This window comes from Mesoplodon mirus, assembly GCF_964341445.2.
Source record: "Mesoplodon mirus genome assembly, chromosome: 12".
NCBI classification, from domain to species: Eukaryota; Metazoa; Chordata; class Mammalia; order Artiodactyla; family Ziphiidae; genus Mesoplodon; species Mesoplodon mirus.
Window position 1 is genome coordinate 11302183 of NC_138988.1, and position 19795 is coordinate 11321977.

The window sequence follows — 19795 nt, forward strand, 5'->3', positions numbered from 1 at the left end:
GAGTGTCTAAACCAGACACCTTAAGCCACCTTAAGAGAGGAAACTCTGCCAAAAGCCCTTTCTGGCCCAGCCTGCATGCAGTCTGCAGAGCCCACTTCTCATCTAGGGGAACAGGCCAACACAGACACAGAATAGCGCCTGCTGGGGCTTGCAAATTTACAGCTGTCAACAGTGAATGAAATCCACCTGGATCTTAAATCCTGGTTTAAAAAGTACAACAAACATACACAAAAAGCACTACTATGGTTCAATACAAATTTAAAAATTTCATCTAAGCATGCATTTGTACAGGACACCTGAATTCTAGAGGGCAGGTACTACTCAAAAGGTTCACTCTTTTCTTCCTGTTGGGATCAGTCTACCTTTCCACCTCTTAAATAAAGCAGCAAACCATCTCAGCTTTTCTTCTGGCAAGAGGCTGGGATCTTATAACTGGCATTTTATACTGGAGCCTTTATACTTTTATTTTATTCTCTGATCTATGAGTAAGAGTTCCAATTCCAGGTACAGGAAAGCACCACTAAATTCCCAAACAATAAGGCTGTCAGTGTTTATTCACTCTTCACAAGCATCAAAACCAAAGAACAGAGAAGTTAAACGACTTGTCCACAGTCCTGCCATTAGTCAGTGGTGAGACAAACAAAAGAACAACTCATATTTCCAATTCCCTGTGAATTCTTTCCATAACAAATAATACATATATATACACCTACACACACACCTACACACACACCTACACACACACACACACACACACACACAGAGTCCAAGGAGAAGTATATAGATCTATTAACCTCATTTTCTAATAGGTTCATCAAAAATAACTAGCCTAGGGCTTCCCTGGTGGTGCAGTGGTTGGGAGTCCGCCTGCCGATGCGGGGGACACGGGTTCGTGCCCCGGTCTGGGAGGATCCCACATGCCGCGGAGCGGCTGGGCCCATGAGCCATGGCCGTTGGGCCTGCGCGTCCGGAGCCTGTGCTCCGCAACGGGAGAGGCCACAACAGTGAGAGGCCCACGTACCGCAAAAAAAAATAAATAAATAACTAGCCTAGGGCTTCCCTGGTGGCGTAGTGGTTGAGAGTCCGCCTGCCGATGCAGGGGACACGGGTTTGTGCCCCAGTCCGGGAAGATCCCACATGCCGCGGAGCGGCTGGGCCCATGAGCCATGGCCACTGAGCCTGCGCATCCGGAGCCTGTGCTCCGCAACGGGAGAGGCCACAACAGTGAGAGGCCCGCGTACCGCAAAAAAACAAAAAACAAAAAACTAGCCTATCCAGGAGGCTAAAACATTTTTTCTACCAGCCCATCTCAGCTATCAAAAAAATTCAACATGATAAAACATAACGTGCTCAAAACTTTTCCAAGAATTAAACAAAACCAAACCTTACTTCCTAAACAAAAGCTACAAATATTTAAATATAATTAAGAGAAATCTAAATGATAATTGAGTATAAAGGCTGATGATTACATCAAACGTTACCCCTGACACATAACAGTTACCATTTAGAGCGCTCTCTATGTGCCAAGCACAGTGCTAAGCACTTTACATACATTCATTTAATTCTGAAAACCACTCCAGGAGGCAGTTCTTTGACCATCTACATTTTACAGAGAAGGAAAAAATGAAACACACAGATGCTAATACAAGTGATATACAGCCAAGTCAATATTCAAATCCAAATCTATGACTGCAAAACTCTCATTCCTAACATTATGCTACACTTTGCATACTGAAATATGAATATGGGTTCAAAAGACACTTGTTCTTTATTTTATATTTTAAATGTAATATTTGTCCATTGGAAAATACATGTTAGCACCTAGTGTATGCCAGAAACTGTTTAAGACACTTGGAACACATCAGTGAACAAAAAAGAGAGAATTCCCTGCTCTCAAGGAGATCACATTATAGTAACCTAGCAGCTAACACATGCCTTATTTTGATCACTGTTCAGTGTTTCAGAAGTATAAACCCGTAATAACTCCATGAGGTAGAAACTACTATTATTCCCATTTTACAAGTAAGGAAGCAGATACTGAGTGGCTAAATAGCTTGCCCAAAATAGCACAGGTGTTAAGAGTCAGGATCTGGACCTAAACAGTCTGGCTTTCAACTCCCAACCTCCATGCATTCTAATTCATGTAGCCACTTATACATATTCCAAATAAACTCAACCATACCACATTCATATACCAACAAATTTAGGCTCAAAATATATTCTTACAGTAACACTATTTTGGTAGATGCTTAAGTAACTGTCATCAAGTAAATTGATACAAAAGACATTTTCAGAATCATTTTGCCAATCATCATACAATTTTTTTTTAACAAATGATTACTTTTCTAGCCCAGTTTAGGAGGAAAGGCCTCAATTTTCAAGAGAAGTGTCACTACTTAGATACCTGAATCCTAAAATTATTTTGCCAGTATTATAATTTTTTTAAAATACAGTATTCTTAGAGATAATTTCTAAATGAACCCTAAAGCTTTATTAATATTTTAATTTTTTTGAAAAGTTTCTGTCAGGATATGAAATAAGAATCTTATTCTATTACATAAAACTGGGCAAACTATGAAATCATATCCAAATACAAGATCCAATATCTAATTTAGGAAACAATATAACGGGACTTCCCTGGTGGCAGAGTGGTTAAGAATCTGCCTGCCAATGCAGGGGACACAGGTTCGAGCCCTGGTCTGGCAAGATACCACATGCCACGGAGCAACTGAGTCCATGCGCCACAACTACTGAGCCTGTGCTCTAGAGCCTGCAAGCCACAACTACTGAAGCCCGCACTTCAAGAGCCCATGCTCCGCAACAAGAGAAGCACCGCAATAAGAAGCCCCCGCACTGCCATGAAGAGTAGCCCATGCTCACCGCAACTAGAGAAAGCCCGTGCACAGCAATGAAGACCCAACACAACCAAAAATAAATAAATAAAATAAATAAATTTATTAAAAACAAAAAACAATGTAACCTTTAAAAAAATAGCACAATAGAATGTAAGACTTGTGGTTTTTACTTTGAAGAAAGAAATTAACTCAAATCACTCCATTACAGATTTCAATTTTGGTTTGTCCTGTCTCAGAAAAACTAAATACCTTAAATTATCGTTTGATTTTGACCTATTCAGCAGACAGGTTAATATTTTTTTCCTTTGTTTTTTTCATACAAGAGCTCAAAAGACATGAATCAACTTTTACAAGTATAAATGATACTCAAGTTATAAACTTAAAAATTTCATACGCTATAGCTTCAAAAAGTGGTCTACCTGGCAAACTTTCTTAGACTCTGGTTTAGGAAAAATTGCTTTTAATACATCCCACCCCCCCAAAAAAAGTGAGCAGCATCCCACTATAATAGAGCAAGATTAGGTAAGGACTGCACAGAAACATGCCGTAATTCTGGAATACAATCCACCGGAAGTTTAAAACAAATTAGGCTGTGATAGCTAAAGGGGATGAGCTGTATTTATATGGCTTGCCTGCAAAGTTCAGTAAAAAAGAAAACTGAAAAAGGAATTATGTTCTCTATAGTCTCAGTCTTAGCAGTTGCTGAAGCATAAATAGGTACTTCTTAAAACATTAAACAAAGAAACAGAGCAATTATCTGATAGGATAGTTTAAAAATACTGCTGGTTAATTTTACCTTACCAACAAAACTAAGTATGCCCTAAAAATACCACAGGACAAAGTGTTTAAATGAAGTCCAAGTTTTGTTCAGAAGACCTTCTCAGTAGGAGTGCGTACTTTCTGGAAAGCAATTTGGCCATTCGACATGAAATATGTTCATACCCTTGACCCAGTGACGCCAACTCTGGAACCCATCCTCAGGAAATGCAGATCAAACTGATGTACAACAGCAAAACCCTGCAAACCACTCAACTGTCCAATAATGAGGAAATGATCAAATATACTGTGGTATATCCACAAGATATGCTATAACAAGATAAATTATGAAGGAATTAAAGATGGTTTTAGACACAGAAAAATGTGTACACCGTAATTAAAAGAAAACAAACCAGGATACAAACATTATCTCAAGACTTTTTTAGCCATTTAGATATATACTTTTTTTAAAAAAAAAGATGAAAAGGAAATACTCTGGTATGCTGACAGTAGTTAACTTTGGATGGTGGAGATAACAAGTGGTTTCTTCTATTTTATAGTATTCTTTTCAAATTTCTACTAATGACCCTGTGCTATTTTGATAATTAGGAAAAAACAGATCTTCTAAAAATAATATGTAAATAACTGTTCTTTAATAGGTGCAATGTATTTTGTATCCATGTTCACTGATACTCCACTTTACCTCTGAGAAACGCAGTGCTTTAAGTTGTGAAATATCCTCTAAGTTAGTAAGTTAAAGCGCCTAATGCACTCTTAACAGCTTCTTACGGAGAACATTTTGCTTTGAGATTCTAAACCTGCATGGAAAACACAATGGGAAAGGGGGTAAAGAACTTTGAAGAAATGCTCCTTAGCAGGATGCCTCCTGCTCCACAACTCTGAATCTGTATCTGAAGATGACCTCACTGGAAGGCCAGCTCCTACAGTCAAGTTTCAGATTTGCTAAACTTTACAGGTGAGCATGTTTTCTTTAAAAACTATTTTTGCCCTTCTTACCCCAATGTAATTCAATAAGAAGCACTCTGATCACAGAACTATTTCTGCTCTTAAAAGATATTAAACGTAGTTCAATAACCTAACAATGCCTGTTAGCCAGTTATTCAAATGTGCAAACATAGTATTAGAATATTCCACTATTGCTACTTTCCACAGATTATCATTCTTTCCTCTAATTCATGTCCTCAAATACACACACACACACAAACACTGTGTGTGTGTGTATATTCCTCAAATGTTAGTCAATATGCTTAAGAAGGTTGGATCTAAAATGCTATCCAGATTTGTAAGAGTATATTTATATTCAAAAAAGATGTTTAAAGGATTAAGAGCTCCCAATTCACACACAGCTCTATGGTTCTAACCTCAGGTAGATCTACAGAGGCAGATAAGTAGAAAGTGCACTGGCCCTGGGTTCTAATTTTATCTCAGCTACTAATTAGCCTTAGGAATTTCACTTAACCTTTCTGGATCTCCTACCTACATCTCTAAAATGAGGGTAAAATTAGACTACTTAATTAAGGTTTTTACAAACTCTTAAAAAAATTATTCTAGGTCCAGATTTCTACAATCTTTCCAAATATCTCCTTTTCCTAACTCTCAGCAGTGATAAACTTTTCCTCGGATTAACCTTTGAGCTATCGACACTTCACAAAAATGTAGACAAATTTTTATAATACTACTAACTTCAAAAATACACAATGTCTATAAAACTTATCCCATAACATTTTGGTAAATCCTATTAAACATTTCTTCGTAAGTATCCTATAACCCACCTAAGGGTTTCAGTTAAAAATAAAGATTACTCAACGTACATTACACATACAAGACACATGTTTATTACGTAATAACTGCCATAATACTTTGCAATGGGCAGTATTTCATTTCCTAACACTAATCAAAAAAATTAAAGACTAGATGTGTTTCTTTTCTGTTTTTTTAATGTTCAAAACAAAGAGAACACTATGTATATTAAGTGTCTCTACATAAAACATTAGATAACATGAAGTATCATTTGGGGTTTGAAACCATAAGAATATGAATTTGAGGACTGAAACTCTCCGTAAGCAAACTGACTAATTTCAGAATGGACCAAACCCTGCATGTAAGTAATTCAGCTTCACAAACCTTTTGAGTAAGTTAAATGACATCACTCAAAGTTTTCTTAACTTTTAAGGCAGAAAATATAGACACATTTTAATTTGACATTTACAAAAAGTTGATTTTTACCTAAGAGAATTGGCTTCACCTGAAGCTTTTCCTACCTGGCAAGTTACTAGTTGAATTTGAGAAATAAACAGCCAACTTTCTAAAGTAACACGTAGGAGTCAACGTGTCTGAATTTCTGAGTCTATAAATCAAACACTTTATACAAAGAATGATTTTTTTAAGATAAAGCTAAATTTACTATTTTGGACACACTGTTTCTATCTAAAACTCTGTAAATTCACTTTTTTTTTTTTTTTTTTGCGGTACACGGGCCTCTCACTGTTGTGGCCTCTCCCATTGTGGAGCACGGGCTCCGGACGCGCAGGCTCAGCTGTCATGGCTCACGGGCCCAGCCGCTCCGCGGCATGTGGGATCTTCCCGGACCGGGGCACGAACCCGTGTCCCCTGCATTGGCAGGCGGACTCTCAACCACTGTGCCACCAGGGAAGCCCTGTAAATTCACTTTTAATTACTTATTCCTCACCCTCAATATATTCTATAAGAACCACAGATTAGGTTAAAATCTGAGGTTTAAAAAAAGGCATGAAATTTACTGAGGTCTCTTTTTTCCAGCATCCTAAAGGCCACGGGCAATTACCGTCACGATTTTTTCTTAACAGAACCTACCCACATCGTATCATTCAAAAAGAATGGTATAGGGAATTCCCTGGCGGTCCAGGGGTTAGGACTCAGAGCTCTCACTGCCAAAGATCCAGGTTCAATCCCTGGTCGGGGTACTAAGATCCCCCAACTCGCACCGCGCGGCCAAAACAAAACGCAACGAAGAGTCTAACGTTAAAATAACGGTTCACTTTGAGTTCAACAGCTTTCCAGATGTCAAAATAATCTAATGCAAAAAAGGGGGGAAGGGGGAGGACATGATGTGATTACTTGCCACAATCTAGGAATACACTACAGCAGCCCACATTTGGATACATACACAAATTCAAAGACGGAAATGACCCCAGCTAATTCCTTTCTGAATATTTTTCAAAATATCATTTCTGCATTAAACGAGTATACCCACTACAAATAATAACAGCAGTTACCATTTATCTAACCCCTTCTATAGGCAGGCACGATGCGAGTCACTTAACATCTGTCATTTCAGGTACTCACAGCAACTCTGTAAGAAACCTATTATTATCTCCTCTTAATAGATGGGAAATCAAGGACTGAAAGAGGATACAAGGCTGCTAAGTGGCAGAGCCAGACTGCAAACCCAGGGATGCTTGATTTCAAAGTTCATGCTCATTATACTAAGCTACACTGTCTACTGAAAACACAAGCATGGAAAATTGAGCTTATATTTTTAGAAGTTCCTCAAAGATTTACTAAACTTTTTTTAGGTTTCCCAAGAATAACTACTTCTCTGCAACAAACAAGACTGACTGTAGTAATACACCTATATACACTATAAATTACTTCAGTCTTGTCAAAAAGATAGAATTTAGGAGGAGACACCAATTCTTATCTGAAAGGAATATCAGAAAATGTACAGTTAAATGAGCTCAGCTGCACTCAGGCTGATCTTTTCCACATCATACAAAAGTTCGAATATGGATACTTAGCCCAAAGTTTTTCCTTACTGATTTTAGTGGTACTAGATACACATTCCACTTTTTTATGACTGTTGAAAAAATAGTCATCTCAAGCACCCCCCCAATCATATTATACAAAAAGAGCCCAAAAAGTAGGCCAATTTTCTTTATGTTTATATGCAACATTCCTCAAAGGAAGTTCGGATTTCTGCTGATCTCTGTTTCTCCAAGTCTTACTCATTCCTGTTGCTCTGTAACTGCAAGGACTAAGAGGCACGAGTTACACGAGTTGTGTTCCCTAACAAGGAAGGCGTGTTTGAATAATTTCAGTAACCCAACCAGTTGGACAGCTAGTCGCCTATTTTTTCACCCATCATCTAAACGGTGGAGGAACTGCTACCATCTCTCTTTGGGGTAGCTGGGCAGGCACAAGCCCCTATCAGCTAAGACTGAGTCACAGCAACTCCTGGGCTGTAAATAAAGACTGACGAGAATCTTTCGCTCTTATTCCTTCCCCAGCCAACCAGACAAGCAAAACTGAATGATCCTCCTTCCCCTCAATCACTGCTGAATAAACACCACATTGTATATAGGCTCCCAGGGCAATTCCCCTCCCAGACACCCATTCCCTGGGCGTGGAATAAGCTACGTTCCTGCCCAGACCCTTCCCCTCCCTTCATTTAAGAAGCACCATTACAAAAGACCACCCCCGCTTTTTCAACGTAGTTAACTTTACGCTGGCTGCAGATCTTACCCCCTAGATGAGGACATTTAGCTCTAGAAATGCAGAGACCCCCTAACTGCTCGGCTTAATAAAAGCTGTGCATTTATAAGTCAATTATACCTCAATTAGATAAATAAAATATAGAATAAATTAAAATAAAATAAAAGCTGTGCACTACTTTGGACTGGCTGGAAATGTCCCTCCCCAGCTTTACCGGTGAGCGCAGCACAATCAACTTGATCTTGGCCCCTCGGGAAACGAGTGAAAACCAGTAACTGAATTACAGCGGAGAAGCTGCCCACAGAATTCAGGAATGGGTCCCCACCGGTCCCCTGCTTTCCTACATCGGGGCTCTTCGTCCCGAGTGGCTAGTTGAGAGGATCTCAATTTTTATGCTTTCTCACGGGACACACAGAGTCGCCAAATCCCACCCTTCAGGAAAGTGATAAGCTGCAGTTAACCCTTCCGCTGCCCTCACAGACCAAACCCGAAGGAAACCCCAATCCCCCAAGCGCCTTAAAAATGTGACAAGCCCAATTCCACCCTTTCCAAACCCCGGCCGCGATAAGAACACGGCGCTTGGAAGAAGACAACTAAATGGAATTAACCCTTCAGCTGCCGATCTCAGCGCTACACTTCAGCCACCAACACACGCGAAGCTCCGAGTCCTAACCCTAGGAGAGGTGACAAGCACGGCTACTCCCTCCCCCAATACACACACACTCCCAAGAGCCCCGCCGCGCAGAGGGGACCCCCAAGCCGGGCCTGCGCGCGGACCCCGCGCCGGACGCGCGGGCTGCGGCGCCCCGGGCGGGTGAGCGGGAGGGCACTCACCGCGATGACATTGACGAAGGTGGTCTTGCCCGAGTACTGCAGCCCTACGAGCGTCAGCTCCATCTCCTCCTTCCAGAAGAGCGAGCGGAACCAGTCCAGCAGGCGGGAGATGAGAGCCAGCATGATGGCGGCCGGGAGGAAGGACGGACGGGTGAGCGGGCAGGCAGCGGTGGCGACGACCTCCACACAAGTGGGCCTCAGCCCGGACCCCCCAAAGGCTCCTCGGGACCCCGGCGCGACGCTGGCGGGCACGGGCTGGCGGCTGCAGCGGCCGAAGCCAGGAAGCCGAACGGGTCATATGACTCGCCCTACCCCCCACGCTCGTCCCCGCGCTGCCGTCTGCGCCCACGGCAAGAGCGGCGGGCCCCCACCCCCACCCCCCGGCCAGGCGCGACCGCCGCCTACAGCGCCACCTGTTGGGGCCTCCGTGCAGCACCTGCGAGCCGCCCTTGGCTCCTTTCCTACTACCCTCCTTGGCTCATTCATATTGGTTCATTGATCTTTCATCCTCTCTACAATTGTTTATTGACAGTCCGCTCTGTGCAGAAAGACTTCAAAACTCTGGGGATACAGCATGGAAATCCCCGTCACATATAACAAAAGATGGAAGCCACAAGTATTTATCAGTAGGGAAGTGGTAACTCCAGTATGTTCCCAAAAGGGAATACTATAGAGCTGTTTAAAAAAGAATGAGAAAGTTCTATATAAACTGATATGGGATGATGTCCAGGAAATATTTTGAAGGAACATAAATGCAAGGGGCCAACTATGTATTAAATGACATCTTCAGTATAAGATGGGAAAACAAGAATATATATGAACATATATACAAATACGTATTGTAGTTGCATAAAGAGATACTGGGAGACTAGTAAAAATGGTTTTCTATGGGGGTCAGGGAAACTGGATAGTCAGAAACTGGATAGTTCCCAGAAATGGGAAAGAGCCTTCTCTGGATATCTTTTTATATCATTTTCACTTTCAACCATGTAAATGAGTCACCTGTTCAAAAGTTTAATTTAACTAAAAAGTACATTAAAATATCTGAAAGCTTTTCAAATTTTAAAAAATCCCTTCCCCTGAGGAGCTTACATTCCAGGGGGGAGATACGTAATATAACAAACAAATAAATATAAGATATAATGCCATGTAGTACTGAGCCTTATAAAGAAAACTGAACAAGAGGATACAGGAGTGGCCCCTGTTCTAGGGGTTAGGGTCAGAGTAGACCTCTCAAAGGAGTTGGCCCTGGATGGGAAGACCTGGAGGACATGAGAATGAGAGCCAGGCACACATCTGGTGGAAGCACGTTTCAGACAGAAGGAACAGCAAAGACTCTGAAGGGGAAAGGCACATGGAATGCTCTAGGAATAGAAAGACAGTCAGTGTGGTTAGCTCAGAATACTAAGAGATATGGATGGAGAAAGATGCAGGGACCAGAGGAAGTAGGGTATGGTGGCCCTAGTTCAGGTCTTGATATGATGGGGAACTCGGTGAACCAGTTTAAATTTTTAAAAGTTTTCTCTGGCAGCTCCATACAGAGCTGACTGTAGGAAGGCATTATGGGTTGAAGTGTGTCCCCATGAAAGATACGTTGGAGTCCTAACCCCCAGTACCTCAGAGAGTGGCCTTCTTTGGAAACAGGGCCATTGCCAATGTAATCAGTTAAGATGGTCTTAGTGGAGTATGGTGGACCCTTAATCCAAAATGACTTCTTCTCCTCAAGAAGAGTAGAAGATACACAGACACAGGAGGGGAGAGACCCACGGGACAACAGAAGCAGAGACTGAAGTGTTGCAGCTGCAAGCCAGGGAACACCAAGGAATTGCCAGCAAACCACCAGGAACTGGAAGAGAAGCACTAGGAACTGGAAGAGAGGCACCAGGAACTGGAACAGATTCTCTCTCACAGCCTCAGAAGGACCCAACCTTGCCAATACCTTGATCTTGGACTTCTGGCCTCCAGAACTGTGAGGCAATACATTTCTGTGGTTTTGAGCCACCCAGTTTGTGGTCCTTTGGTATGGCAGCCCTAGCAAATTAATACAGAGGGAAAGAGCAGAAGCAGTGAGATGGGTTCAGAAGCAATTATACTAGTGTAAGGGAGTGATGCTGGTGGCTGGGCCCAAGACATTGGACACACAGGTGTCGGCTGCCGCGGACCTTCCATTCTAGAGGGAAAGACAATGAACAAGTCAACAAACTAATTTCAAAATGAAAAGTTGAACATTCCTCAACCTTTACAATTATCATAATTTCCTTCACCTCTAAAACCGTTTAATAGAAAAGTCACTTCTTACCTCCTGATTCTAGTTTCACAGTAAAAAAAACACAAAAACCCTTTTATCAGGTGTTCCCAGGGGTGAGGACTCAGCACTTCCACTGCCCAAGTTCAATCGAGTTCAATACCTGGTCGAGGAACTGAGATCCCGCAAGCCACGCGGCAGGGCCAAAAAAAAAAAAAAAGAAAAGAAAAGAAAACTTTATAAATTATTTTTGATCATAAAAGCACAATACGATGGTTGTAAAACCATCAACTAGTAGAGAGGTATGATAAGAAAAAGAGAATCAGTCTATTGGCATCCTCAATTCCCCATCTCTGAAGTAACCCATTTTAAAAGTTTACTCTTTTTTGATCAAACAAACATTTATACACATATACGGGGTAGAGAATTTTCTCTTATGCACAAAAATGGGAACATGTTGTAGGCATTATTCTAGAGCTTCCTTTGTTCAGTTATAGTTAAATACATTTCATTAAAAAGAAAGGCATAAATATTCAAACAGATATTCAAAACTTATCATTTCCTAATCACTTTAATACAGTTTACTATTAGCTATATATATATTTTTTTAATAAATTTTTTGTGCTTTTTTGGCTGTGTTGGGTCTTCGTTTCTGTGCGAGGGTCTTCTCCAGTTGTGGCGAGCGGGGGCCACTCTTCATCGTGGTGCGCGGGCCTCTCACTGTCGCGGCCTCTCCTGTTGCGGAGCACAGGCTCCAGACGCGCAGGCTCAGTAGTTGTGCCTCACGGGCCTAGACGCTCCGCGGCATGTGGGATCTTCCCAGACCAGGGCTCGAACCCGTGTCCCCTGCATTGGCAGGCAGATTCTTAACCACTGCGCCACCAGGGAAGCCCTTGGCTATATTCTCGAAGCTATTTACAAATAGAGTATCCATAGGATGGAAATACCATATAATGGAGAACATTTCTTCCCAACTCTGGGTTCATCGATTCTCATTGGTAGCTTGAAATTAACCACTCTGGGAGTATTTATTTGCACCATGAAAATTGGCAAACAATACAATTTAGGCTTCTCCCTTCCCTGGAGAGCCAGTTGTTAGACATCTACTGGCACACTACTGATAGTACCTAATTCATAGCACTAAAGTGAGAATTAAATAAAATAATAGTACATTAGATTAAGTAAGGTAAAGAAAGGCAAGATAATAAACATTTTGCATATAGTGTTCATAGTATAGAATGAACCTTCTGATCACAACTCCTCTACCTATCAGCTGTGTGAACTGTGCAAGCTGCCTAACCTCTCTATGCCTCTAATTACTGTAAAGGGAGGTAATATTGTTATCAGCCTCAAAAGGCTATTGTGAAGAGTAAATGAGTTCACATGAAACTCTTATTATAGCGCCTGGTGCAGCCACATTCACTAAATGCTAGTTATTATTTCTGGAACATAGCGACTCAGGATATTTGGTTAGCAATTCAGGCGCTCAGTTTCTCATTTGTAAAATAGGGGTAAGGATACCACCCTTATTTGATATTTTAACTAAAGAGGCATTTTCTTCTGGAGTCAGTCCATCATGTAAAAAGTCCTGTGGGTGTATTCTTCCCTTTGAACTTTATCTAGAGTTAAGTTTTAAAAATGGGAATTCATCCTACACACTAAAGATGAAAAATCTGAAAGAGAAATTAAGGAAACACTCCCATTTACCACTGCAACAAAAAGGATAAAATACCTAGGAATAAACCTACCTAAGGAGAGAAAAGACCTGTATACAGAAAGCTATAAGACACTGATGAAAGAAATTAAAAATTATACAAACAGATGGAGAGATATACCATGTTCTTGGATTGGAAGAATCAACATTGTGAAAATGACTATACTACCCAAAGCAATCTACAGATTCAATGCAATCCCTATCAAACTACCAATGGCATTTTTCACAGAACTAGAACAAAAAATTTCACAATTTGTATGGAAACACAAAGGACCCCGAAGAGCCAAAGCAATCTTGAGAAAGAGAAACGGAGCTGGAGGAATCAGGCTCCCTGACTTCAGACTATACTACAAAGCTACAGTAATCAAGACAGTATGGTACAGGCACAAAAACAGAAATATAGATCAACAGAACAGGATAGAAAGCCCAGAGATAAACCCACGCATCTATGGCCACCTTATCTTTGATAAAGGAGGCAAGAATATACAATGGAGAAAAGACAGCCTCTTCAATAAGTGGTGCTGGGAAGAATGAAATTAGAACACTCCCTAACACCATACACAAAAATAAACTCAAAATGGATTAAAGACCTACATGTAAGGCCAGACACTATAAAACTCTTAGAGGAAAACATAGGCAGAACACTCTATGACATAAATCACAGCAAGATCCTTTATGACCCACCTCCTAGAGAAATGGAAATAAAAACAAAAATAAACAAATGGGACCTAATGAAACTTAAAAGCTTTTGCACAGCAAAGGAAACCATAAATAAGACAAGAAGACAGCACTCAGAATGGGAGAAAATATTTGCAAACGAAGCAACTGCCAAAGGATTAATCTCCAAAATGTACAAGCAGCTCATGCAGCTCAATGTCAAAAAAGCAAACAACCCAATCCCAAAACGGGCAGAAGACCTACATAGACATTTCTCCAAAGAAGATATACAGATTGCCAACAAACACATCAAAGGATGCTCAACATCACTAATCATTAGAGAAATGCAAATCAAAACTACAATGAGGTATCACCTCACACCAGTCAGAATGGCCATCATCAAAAAATTTACACAATAAATGCTGGAGGGGGTGTGGAGAAAGGAGAACCCTTCTACACTGTTGGTGGGAATGCAAATTGATACAGCCACTATGGAGAAAAGTATGGAGGTTCCTTAAAAAACTAAAAATAGAACTACCATATGACCCAGCAACCCCACTACTGGGCATATACCGTGAGAAAACCATAATTCAAAAAGAGTCATGTACCACAATGTTCTTTGCAGCTTTATTCACAATACCCAGGACATAGAAGCAACCTAAGTGTCCATCAACAGATGAATGGATAAAGAAGATGTGGCACATATATACAATGGAATATACTCAGCCATAAAAAGAAATGAAATTGAGTTATTTGTAGTGAGGTGGATGGACCCATAATCTGTCATACAGAGTGATGTAAGTCAGAAAGAGACAAACAAATACCGTATGCTAACACATATATATGGAATCTAAAAAGAAAACAAAAAAAGGTTCTGAAGAACCTAGGGGCAGGACAGGAATAAAGACGCAGATGTAGAGAATGGACTTGAGGACACGGGGAGGGGGAAGGGTAAGCTGGGACGAAGTGAGGGAGTGGCATGGACATATATACACTACCAAATGTAAAATAGCTAGCTAGTGGGAAGCAGCCACATAGCACAGGGAGATCAGCGCGGTGCTTTGTGACCACCTAGAGCTGATTCACTTTGTTATACAGCAGAAACTAAAACAACAATGTAAAGCAATTATACTCCAATAAAGATGTTAAAAATACATACATACATACATAAATAATAAAAATGGGAATGCAGGATCATGTGCTCAGATACATTCCCAAGTCATGTGTAAAGGTCAGGAATCCCATTGTCCTGGGAATGTGGATGAAGAGGACAAGGCAAGTGATCAGAATAACCCATGTGTTTGCTATATGGCTGTTGTATAAGAAATGGAAAACTCTATGGCATCAGAGCTGGATGCATCCTTGAAGACCATTCTAGTTTTGGCTACCAGAAAAAGAATTTGAAAAAGAATAGATACATGTACATGTATAGCTGAATCACTTTGCTGTACACTTGAAACTAACACAACATTGTTAACAAACTATACTCTAATATAAAACAAAAAGTTTAAAAAATTAAAAAATAAATAAATACAATAAAATAAATAACTCTCCCCAGGTGGGTGAGAAGTTGATCTGTGAACTTAATTCCAGATTCTCCATTCTTTGGCCACTGAATAAAGCTTGTGCTGTGTCGATCTCAAAAAAAGAGAGAGAGAGAAGAAAACTGAGGCACGGAGGAGGACATATCACAGCTAGGGACAGGATTTTCAGTTGTAATCTTAAGAACAGGGACCATTTCTACTTAAACTAATAAAGTCATTCTGAGAAAATGAGTGGTTAGGGTCTCATCTCTTAGTTGTCTGTTTTGTCAGCCTCACATTTGTCTAATGAGATAATAGTTTTGGACAAGGAATAAGATGGGTGTGACACATTCCATATGTTCCCACTGGCCTAATTATCAGTTTCACAGCATTTTAAAATGACAGCACCTGAGCCTTCTCCACAGGACATGGCCGCATCTTGGCCAAGTCAGTCAAAGAGCCAGAATCTTTCCTTAGCCATGGATGTCAGCCCAGGTCATAGAGAGAGCCCTTCAAAATTGACAAGGGGCAGAATACCAGCTTTGTCTTTTAAAAAGAGTGTCAACCTCGGGAAAAAGGGAAGCAAGAACCAGTTAGGGAATTCTCTTTAGAAGGAACACTCCTCATTATTCTAAAACTGAACTCGTCAACCCCCGTTGTAAGAAAAGTCAATGATTTGAGAATTCCAAGGGTGGAAAACAGATACTAAACAGATGCTCAGGGTGATGCAAAGAGCACTCTGCTGGCAAGGAAAAGCCTTACCTTGAATAAAAAGTTCTTATTCTGGCTTTAAAACCTAAACAGTGACCTTGGGCAAGTCACTTCCCTCCTCTGGGCTTTAGTTTCAACTGTCTGTGAAAGGAACCAAGTGAGGTAAGGAAATGAAATAAAATGCAACAAAGTAGAAGAAACAATAGAAAAAGAAAAGAATACAGGTATTGGATAGAAGCATTAACTTTTTTCAAATAGATCTCTCCTTCATCCAGGTCATCAGTGCTTTTTGGTGGATTTGATTACTGGTCAGTGTTATGGTTTCGGGGGTAAAAGTGTAAGCAGATAGGGAAGGGGGTGGCAGTCCTGGAGAAAGAGAACTAGGCCTGGCTTTCTTGACATAAGAGAAGCCATTTTTGGCCTAAGCCATTTTGTGATCTAAGCCTGGCCACCATGTTTATCTTTGAGCAGGTCTCAGTAACTAACGATCTGAAGAAAACAAGGGAAGACAGGAACAAAGGAAAAACAGTCAAGAAAACAATAGTTCAGCAACACAACAGAGTCCTAGTTCCTTCTCGAGGGATATACCTAACAACCTGACACAGATCTCAAAGTTTTGCAGAAACTAGGGCCCCACCCCGGTGGAGGATGGTAACAACATGCTGAGATCCCAGACTGGTCAGAACCCAAGGAATGATGATGCTGACCTTTTCCAACCCTCCTGACTTTAATCAACCAAAGACTGGATTCTGGCGACCTCTGCCCCAATTCTATCCTGCATTCTCTTCTGCTCAAGCCCCTTCATGAATATGCATGTACTCAATTTAAAATGTCCCCATTTGCTATTTAGGGAGACACTGCCTTGGGAAAAGATCCCCAGTGTCCTCCTTACTTGTTGCAAGTGATAAATCCTTCCTTCTCCCCATCTTTGGCTTAGTTGTGCTTTTGGGTTCAACACCCACCAAGAGATGAATCCAGTTTGGGGGTAACAAAAGCCTGCCCTTTGGAGTCAAGCAGGAGCAGGTTTGCATCCCAATTTTCTCCCTTCTGACTTCTGGCAAATTACTTCACCTCTCTGAGCCTAAGTGGAAATAAGATCTGCTTCTCAGGGCTGTCACGAGAGTCAAATGAAACAACACAACGACGCCTCAGCACAGGGAAGTGCTCAGCCCACAGAAAGTGCTCCTTTAATCTCACTGTCGCTACTTCTCACATCTGAGATCCCAAAGCCTAACGTGGAAATTCCCCCTAGCGTGTTCCTGTGACAGGCACGCCGCCCAGTAAATGACTGACCCAGTCCCCTCCTAAGCATTCCCATTCTACAACCACACGCCCTGGGGGTCCTCTCTCTCGGCTATCCTCACAGCCACTTTAGGAGCACTTAGGATACATACAGTGGTTTCAGTGTTGAAGCCAGGGTTCCTCAACCTCAGCACTACTGGCATTTGGGGCCGGATAATTCTGTGCATGGGCAGCTGTTCTGCGCTGTAGGATCTTTAAAAGCATCCCTGGACTCCATCTACTAGGCACTGGCAGCACACCCTCGCCCCGTTATGACAATAAAGAACGGCTCCAGACATGGCCAGATATCCCTCGGGGACAAGATTGCCCCCAGCTGAAAAACCACCAGATTCGACATTAGTTCTTCTGTTTTTTCCTATTTCCCACTGTCCTGTCCTTCAAATCCAATCTGGGGCAATGGTGGGAGTGGCAGGAGTGGCCCCCCAGGTAGGAGGAGTATTTTATCACTGACATGTTCAATACTGCAGCACAGCAGTACTAAAAAGCAGATAAATTACTGTTGGTTTGTTATTGGGTTTATCTTCTCACCAGGAAATGCATCCCTTCATTGAGGCACCCGGCATCCCGCCCCCTGGCTAGGCCATTGCTCTGTGCAGTGGTTCTTCCCCGGCACCCGTTATTCTTACACCATAAAAACAACCTGCTGTCACTTTAAATGGCTGCGCACACTTCAGGTTCAGTAACAAATATATTCAGTTTTAAGAAACTGACAACAAAATTATTTCAGGTAAAATTTCTCCTGCTGCCTAGTTTGAGCCAGCTGCAGACTGGACCTTTGGGAAGGGATATAGGACAAGATTGCCCGTTTCTGTTTCCCGGTGTATTCGCTTCCCAGGGCTGCTGTGAAAAAGGATCACAGACTGGGTGGCTTAAACAACAGACATGTTTTGTTTTACAGTCTGGAGGCTGGGAGTCTGAGATCAAGGTGTCAGCAGGGCTGGTTCCCTCTCAGGGATGTGAGGAAGCATCTGTTCCAGGCCTCTCCCCCCAGCTTCCGGTAGATTGCTGGCAACCTTTGGCATGCCTTGGCTTGTAAAGGTATCACCCCACCTCCGCCTTCATCTTCATATGGCGTTTTCCCTGGGTGCATGCCTGTTTCTGTGTCCAAATTCCCTCTTTTTATAAGGACACCAGTCATACTGGACGAGGGCCCACCCTGATGACCTCACCTTGATTACCTCATTTCCAAATAAGGTCACGTTCTGAGGCACTGGAGGTTAGAACTTCAACATATCACTTTGGGAGGCACAATTCATAACACCTGCCCAAGTGGCTACCTCGATTCTCCCATCAGTAGGATGAACATGTAATTTATCATCCAAATAGGACCCTTTTGAGACTGAAAGGGGGTGCTGTCAATAATTATGCCAGAACTTCAGTTGTAAACCAGAACCATCCCAGTCAAACTGGGGCATATGGTCACCCTACCCACGAAGCACAGACCCAGTGGACGCAGGGAGCCAGGTGTGGGGGGCTGGAAAGTGTTGACTTGACCTACAAGGCCATAGTAGGTGCTGGCACTCTCTGGGTGTGGCAGATATTTCAGGCTGATGGTTTCCCTCATGGAGCACTGGAAATATCTCACCTGCAGTTCACTGGATTCAGGCAAATGCATCTCTATTTCAGCAGGTGGCTTAAGGTTTCCTTCTTTTAGAATCAGAGCACCCAGGAGCCTTTTTTCTGCTGAGATCTCCTCACTCCACCAGGAGGTCTCCACAGACAAGACCTAAGACAGCCCCACTGCGGTTCTCTCCACAGGGGATCCACGTCTGGTCCCCTGAGAACACTCACTGAAATTTGCCTTCACAAACTGTGGGGATAAGATTGCCCCCAGTGTGGTAACACCTTTTTCCTCTTCAGTCAGAACAATTAGTCAACCCAGTGCCACACGTTTTAGATTTCCCAGGAGGCCTCTCCAAGGGGTCCCTTTAAAGCCCCTTTCCCTAGGTTTAAGTTAATGAGAACTAAAGGACTTAACTCATCAACGGTTCTCTCTCCAAACACTTTTTCCTTTAATTTTCCCCTCTGGGTCCCCTTCCTACACTCAGTGGGAGGAGTTCAGCACCTCCAAGCCATCCCTTTTTGCACGTCCTGCACGGCGACCTGACACATCTCCTTGACATGTGACATCTATTATTTTGGTGCTTCAGCCAGAAACAGAACCAAATGGTTTCCCTGAAACCGTCTTTTACCCTACTATTATTTACCAGGCTGAGGCCCTCTGAAGGCAGGGATTGTCTTACTCAACTTGGCGTCCCAAGCCTCCAGCTGCGGGTCTGACCCCTGGTAGGGGGATCTGTAAATGTTTCCCAATGAATGAAGTAACGCCAGTTTCCAGTCCTCTCCACGTTCGGATCCCTCTCCTCTGACAGCGTTTCAGTTTGGTTTTATTAAAGCCCTAAAGCAACCTTTGGTAATGGAATAAAGAGACAAGCGTAGAAAAGGGAGATGGAGGTGAACTTCGTCCAGCTTCGGAAAGGATGCCTCTGATTCGGGCAGGCGGGATGCACACAGGCAGAGGGGCGGGCGGAGCAGACGCGCCCCCCGCTGCGAGGCTCCCCGCGGTCTCGGAGAGGCGCGGCTGCCTTTGAGCTCCAGCTGGCGGCTGCCGGGCGCACTGCAGGGCTCCTCCTGGCTGCGAGAGGAGGGACCACTGCTCCCACGCGCAGCGGGATCGTCTGGGATGCTCCGGGAGATTTTCATTGGC

General features: G+C 42.4%; 1 protein-coding gene across 1 annotated transcript in view; it reads right to left on the bottom strand.

Annotated features, from left to right (window-relative positions):
• ARL8B (ARF like GTPase 8B) overlaps positions 1 to 9272 on the bottom strand; it is a 59876-nt gene extending 50604 nt beyond the window's left edge. Inside the window, exon 1 of the mRNA XM_082638957.1 lies at positions 8937 to 9272. Coding sequence (XP_082495083.1) covers positions 8937 to 9059 — 123 coding nt within the window. The 5' untranslated portion in view covers positions 9060 to 9272. The remainder of the gene's footprint in view (positions 1 to 8936) is intronic.
• Between the last annotated feature and the right edge of the window lie 10523 nt (positions 9273 to 19795).